The sequence below is a fragment of the Diospyros lotus genome, chromosome 4 (genome assembly GCF_014633365.1).
Source record: "Diospyros lotus cultivar Yz01 chromosome 4, ASM1463336v1, whole genome shotgun sequence".
NCBI classification, from domain to species: Eukaryota; Viridiplantae; Streptophyta; class Magnoliopsida; order Ericales; family Ebenaceae; genus Diospyros; species Diospyros lotus.
Genome location: NC_068341.1, coordinates 2,598,682 through 2,605,481, shown reverse-complemented (window position 1 = coordinate 2,605,481; position 6,800 = coordinate 2,598,682). Strand labels below are relative to the sequence as shown.

Below are 6,800 nucleotides of genomic sequence, written 5' to 3'. Positions count from 1 at the left end.
TATAAGTGCAAAACTCGTACTTCTATACACTTGACGATGTGCACTATCAAGGGATTTCCATGACCTCAATTGATTGAAATCCACTATAATAGTTTACCTAAATATTTCTTAAACCAGATTAGTATTGATTGAAATCCAGTATAATAGTTTACCTAAATATTTCTTAAACCAGATTAGTTAGGCGTCGCCGAGGTCATATTATTACAAGTCACACTAACAGTCACCAACATATCTCTTTTAATGCACCATTCTTGACACTGCGTTATGCTCACTGAAGCCAAGCAACTGAAGATGAATGAGTTAAATCCAACCAGTACATTGTAAGGCACACCAGAGGGTACACATTTGAACATCTATGGTCCTGATCAAGTCACACTACATAAATTTAACGACTCATTTGATCAAAATCAAGGAGAATAAGACTCTTACAGCATCAAATACTAGAGGCCTAATGAATGTGGGAAAGAAGCCAATTATCTAATCTAAAACTGCTGCTTCATTGCTTCTAAACTGTCTTCGTTTTGGGGGTCTTCTTTCTGAGCTGCTTCCTTGGGATTGAGTTCCTCATTCCCAGGAAGAAAAGCAATGCACCCAAGAGGGCTACGCACTGCCAAAAAATGAGTCAAGTTATTCCAAGTTCAGTTGTGGAGCATGAACATAAGATAAGAAACAAACCAAATATAAGGTCAAACCTGCAAGAATTCTTGTAGGGCTGCAAAGAAAGCCGGCTCGCCATATTTGTAGTTGTAGAAGTCATACAGGAGTGGAGTGGTGTATGCCAAGTGGTACAGCTAAACCAAATCAAAGAAAAAATACAGAAATTATTAGTCGAGTAAAATGAGAAGTTTGCGTTAATTTGTTGAGAGGTGGCAAAAATTTGGGAAGGCATATCCCCAAAACAAACAAATTTAGATTGTTATAGTCCAGCAACAACACTAATAGTTCTAACCAGTATGTAAGCACCAAGAGAACTGCCAAATACGAATAGGAAGCCGCCAAGCCCTTTTAGAACAATAGAAGCTGCAACAAAATGCCTAACCTGAAGGAACATCCCCAATTAGAAGTCCATTATTCAGTTCAAACAAAAAAAGGAAAAGAAAAGGAAATCCACCATATTCAGTGCAAGATAAAGCATCACCCAAGAGCCTCACATCAATGTTTTGCACCCCATTCCCCAACTTAGTAGCCAGATAATTCTGGACAATAGCTAACTTGGGAGCTAATTCCTTTGTTGCAGGTCCACCATCATCACCAAAATCATCGAACCTGCAAAGATGCATGCATGTTTTTAAATCCAAAGTCATTGATATCAACTCCCAGCTGAAATTCCTGGAGGAGTTGCATACAAAAGCAAGTTCTACACAGCTTTGAATTCAAAGTAACCTCCCCCTCCCGCTTCCCACTAAATCCAAAAATTAAAACCCAAAAGAAAATAAACCATATCACCTTGAATCTGTTCATTGACATCCACATGTGTCGGGGAGAAGTACGAAATGAGAAAGATTAGCAGAAGGCAAGGCTCCACAATCACAAGAAAAAATGTTATTTCGTCATAAAGTGCACCAAGATTTTGTCCATAAAATGAAATTTTCTTCAATATTGCTTCAAAAAATTGATTTATCAACATATCAGTGGATATGTTTACATTCAATTAATAAGGATATATATGCACTGAACAACCTGCAGTTGTGAATGAGCATAGACCTTGGTAGCAAAGATAAGGTTACTCCTTTACAACTGGAAGGTCTCAGGTTTGAGTTGTAAAAATAGCCCATTTTGCAAAAATAAAATAAATAAACAATAATAATAAAATATTGGTAAGGCTGCATAAGAAAACCACCTCCCTTGTCCCTCACGAAGAGAGGAGCATTTTGATCTCCCACTACATCAAATCTCAACACTAATTTAAACTTTGATTTGGTCCAAACCAACGTTTGGTTAAGGCAGGATATGGATAAAGTGGTTCCAGGGGAATTAATGCTAAGGGACTTTGTTTAAGTTCTATCCTCCCATCTACCATAATTTTAGGATCAGCAATATTGCAGATGTGATAAGGTACACATTAAAACTGAACAATTGGTGTGCTTTCTTCTATGACTTAAGAGAGAACTGCAAAAGTAGTTTCAGTAAACTAATTCCAAGGACTTATAGCAGAATTACCCCCCCGGAAATAACTTCCACAGCAATAGGTGTCCACAACATCTTAACAAATTTGATAGCTGGGCAACATGATCCTCTTTCTCAAAGCAAGCAATACTGAGTAATCTGTTAGGAACCATTTAGTGCATCGAGCCTAAAAGTTGCAACCTTGCAATACATATATATGTATACACTGCTAGAAAGGGCACCAAAGGGAAAAAAAAATTGCAGGCCAGGCACTTTCAGGAAGCAAAAGTGCAGCAATAAGGCTCAGATATTTGGAAAAATTGTTCAAATTCACATTCAGTTTTCTGTATGGGAAGCTTCAAATTTGGACAGGTACCAAGGTCAAGATTGATGTTGGGCCAAGTGGAAAATCAAGAGAACCTCAACAAAAATATAAAAAGAATGGAAATTCTTTTCAGGTGGAAGTTGGTAGAATCTGCAATTTTCAATTAACTTCCCTATCTTCAAAGAAACCGGCTGGATTAGCTTTGAACTGAAGAAGAGTAAAGAGGCCTCCAAACATAGAGGGGACATATCAGACAGATTCCCAAGGCAAATCAAATTTCAAGCATCACAACAAAATGGAACCAGATAAAGCAGACAGTGACACTAAAAGCAACGAGCAAAAGAACAAAACTGAAACGAAAAACAAGGGCAATGAAAACTGTACTCAGGAGAAACGGTACCAACCCACAGGAGAAAAGAGAAAGAAAACAACAAAAGAAACTAGATAGCAAACTTTAAAACAATAATAAACATCCCATTTGGCTGCTGTGCTGAGGAAACCCAAAAGCATAAATATATAGAGAGAGATAGATAGATAGATAGTCATTAGATCTGGCGGCAGGATGCAAACGGATTCAGCAGAGACAACACGGCAATGAAGGAAACACGCGTACGTGTATGCATACATATATATGTGTGTGGGGAAAGAAAGGGAGAGGAGAGGGCGATTTACATTTGCCAGGCGGAGAGGATGAAGAGAGAGGCGAAGAGGACCCGTCCGAGGAAGGAGAAGAAGCCCATTGTTGCTGTTGCTGTTGCTGTTGCCTGCCTGCTGCTCCGACGCGCAGAGAGAGAGAGAGGGAGAGGGACAGCGCCCTCCCAGTGGGCTTGGAACACTGGAACCAACTGGGATAACCAAGGCTAGATTTGTTTGAATTTAGTCGTTTCGTCGGGGCTTGCTGTTTGTTTGTTTGGGTCTCGATCAGGTCAATTGAGGAAGAAGCAATCAAATCGGGATTGTAAAATTATTATTACTCGAATACAATAATAAAAATTTATTTATCTAAAAAACTCAAGAAATTGGCAGAGTCTGCAGAGAAATCTCCCTAGAGGAATAGTATCATGGAAAAATACAGTAAAATTATTTAGATATCATGCAATAAAATTATTTAGGAGAAAGTTTTTCAATATTCTTCCTCAAAATAATGACTTTATCAAGTGAATTGTGGCGTATAATATATCTTTTCGGGAGAACTCTCGTTGTTCTTCACAGTGAAACTCGAAAACATCGTTTTGAAGTTTTATAAACGAAGAAACATTTCTTGTTTCATAATTATTTACATCTATTTTTTAAAAAAAAAACTTATTTCTCTATTTTTCATTTTCATTTTTATGCAATCTAGATTTTTTGTTAGTCCCTTAATATGACCACTCAAGAAAGAGGTGAATTAAGTGTTTAAAATTCCTTTTCCTTTTAATAAATATTATTGATTAATTATTTTCTCTAGTAATATATATAACTTATTTTCTTTTAATTAAATTCTTGTTATTTAATTTTAAACAAATTAAGATTTTATAATTATGTATAGGTGACTGCACTCTCACCCTGCAATTAAAACACAATAAAAACAAATCATAATAAAATTTTTATATTTTTTTTATTTTAGTGAGAGGTTTATACTCGTCAGTGTACGAGTGCAGTTGTAGTCCAAATTTAAATTTATATTTTCTGGATGAATCCAGGTCGTCCACTGAGAGATTTATTTATGGCAAAAGAAAAAGAATGTCACACACACGCACACGCATTTGGACAAATTGACAACAAGATTTTTTATGGTTTTGTTTTTAGACAACAGATACTAGAAAATAAAGTAAGGCAAAAATTGAAATAAATATTAAACGTAAAAATATGAATTTGGATAGTGCTTGAGTTAAGACAATTTCAGTACCAACTCGTTGATTCCCAAATTTTAGCATAAAAAATTAGCAACATTAATTTAATTTCAGATATGAGGGTTTGTTATTAAATGCAATTAGAGATGATGATAGTTCTAGGTTAAGCAATCCCCATACATGATATGTGAGATTCTAATTTAAGCAACCACCATAAATTCAATTGCAATTAATACATAAAACAACTAAATTAATCATCTGGGTTTAGGTATGATAGCGTTTCCAGTTCTAGTAACTCTCATACATGGCATGAAAGCTCTAAGTTAGGCTTACGCTCCAATCCAAACCTAGTGATTTTTTAATAATTAATACACACTCATACTGAAATTTAAATTAATGTTACTTATTTAAAGCGCAGCTTTCTTTGGGAATCATTGGCATTGGACACTGTCCTTGCCTTAACCCAAGATTAGATTTAACTACTCATTTTTATTTGAAAGTTAATTGACAGAAATTTAAATGACGTAATTTAAATAACAGAATTTAAATGACAAGAAATTTAAAAGCATAAACTAACCGGCCATTTAGGCGGTGGATAATTAAATGACGAGAATTTAAATGACAAGAAATTTAAAGGCATAAACTAACCGGCCATTTAGGCGGTGAATAATTAAATGACAAGAATTAAAATTACAGAAATTTAAAGGCACAAATTAACCGGCCATTTAGGCGGTGAATAATAAAGTAATAATAAATGACATAAGAATTTAAAACAAGAAAGGAAGGAAGGAAGATCACAAGAGAGAATACTAAAGAAAAGGGGAAAGAACAAGAACAATTATCAAAGAGAGAATTATAAGGAAACAACTAAACTTTTATTCAAGAATAATAATCACACTTACAAATGCAATCAAGTGATCTATTTATAGGCCACAAGATGTAATACAAACCACACAATTTCAATTATTCAACTAGACATAATTATATCTAATAGGCACTCACACACTTAAAGTTAAATGGATTTTAGTTATAATACACACCTAATATTAAATGGATTTTAGCTAAAATACATACCTAATAAAGCACTCATAAAGTTAAATGGATTTTAGCTATAATATCCACCTAATAGTTAAATGGATTTTAGCTAAAAAACACACCTAATAAAGCTCTCACATAAAAAATAAAAATAGATTTCTATAAATTGGTTTTTAATCTTCATTAGGATTAAAAATAATCCTTGGGCCTTCTCCAAATAATATCTTCCATGGGTTGCTCAAATTGGGCCTTAATTCTTCATAGGCTTGAATTCTTCATGGACTTTAATTTTTCATGGGCTTGATTTCTTCATGGGTTTGATTTCTTCATGGACTTGAATTCTTCATGGACTTTAAGTCTTCATGGGCTTGAATTCTTCATGCCTAAAAAATAAAATAAAAATAATTTAATATTATTAATAAATTATATATTATATATATGTATTACACATGGCACATATATATATTAGATTATATTATATATATATATTACATGCATGCATATAATGATGTATATGTATTATATATAATTTTATATATTATTATTATTATTATTAAATTTTACTTTAAAATTTCATTTCATTCATTTTTCAATTTAAACTTGCATATAACCATAAAATATATATTAATATCTAATTTAAACCATTTTTAAGATCAGAAGAAGGGTATAATTATAACAAAATTTTTATAAAATTAACCACTAATCAATAGGTAAGCTTCAGATTAATAAATTGCAAATCACAAGATATAGTAAGAATAAATAAATGAGGTACAAGATAATTTATAGTGGTTCGGTATCTCCACACACACTTACTTCGCTTTCCCAATGTCTCAACTACTCTTGAAGTTCCACTAATCTCACCAAGGTTTTCACACTAACTCACATTGAAAACTAGATACACTTCTACATTACAATGGGTTATAGGAAAATCATTAATACAAAGGTTTTCTCCCTAACTTACTTTGGGAACTAGATTTATTTAGATTTTAACGGTTCTAGGAAACCTATATAATTCATAATAGTAATTTAAATGTTACAAATAAATTATCTACATTTTGACACAAATAAACAATTAAGAACAAATTATACAATGCAATGATATTTAAATAAATTTGTAACTTCAAATGAAGAAGTTTGAATTTGTCCTAGAAGACTTGAATAATTTTTCTTATCTTACCTTGTGGCTCTTCGATGGATATGCAATAATATTTCGAGAGCCTTAGATTACTTAGATGTTTTGCTTGAGACCGTTTGAGAGCTTTCGAGTATTTTGGATATGCAATGAAAATACTTGGATACTCAAAAAATGAGTTTAGTGGGTATTTATAAGCATTTTGGCCACTAAATAAATGGTTAATATAAAATTTGAAATTTAAAAAATGTTTAGACTTTCTCAAATAATAAGAAAATATGTCTCACATTTAATTCAAAATAAATTTACTTTTTGCATGAAAAATCAAAATTTCAAATTTCAAATTTCAAATATAAGATTTTAAGACATA

At 32.8% G+C, this 6,800-nt stretch overlaps 1 protein-coding gene across 1 annotated transcript; it reads right to left on the bottom strand.

The window, feature by feature from the left end:
* Positions 1-233: 233 nt before the first annotated feature.
* On the bottom strand, positions 234-3,373 carry LOC127799009 (uncharacterized). The gene is made up of 5 exons (XM_052332682.1): positions 3,104-3,373; positions 1,152-1,266; positions 950-1,039; positions 693-791; positions 234-607 (listed from the first exon to the last, which is right to left on the bottom strand). Exons 1-5 carry the CDS (start codon positions 3,169-3,171, stop codon positions 506-508), a joined length of 474 nt encoding a protein of 157 aa, XP_052188642.1. The 5' UTR covers positions 3,172-3,373; the 3' UTR covers positions 234-505.
* Positions 3,374-6,800: the final 3,427 nt, after the last annotated feature.

Bases quoted from the DNA above. Each gene is read 5' to 3' on its own strand.
- LOC127799009 (XM_052332682.1), bottom strand. From the start codon at position 3,171: ATGGGCTTCTTCTCCTTCCTCGGACGGGTCCTCTTCGCCTCTCTCTTC. The intron at 1,040-1,151 runs GTGAGGCTCTTG...ATGTTCCTTCAG, and splicing joins ATGGGGTGCAAAACATTGAT to GTTAGGCATTTTGTTGCAGC. The intron at 608-692 runs GTTTGACCTTAT...ATTTTTTGGCAG, and splicing joins CCCTACAAGAATTCTTGCAG to TGCGTAGCCCTCTTGGGTGC.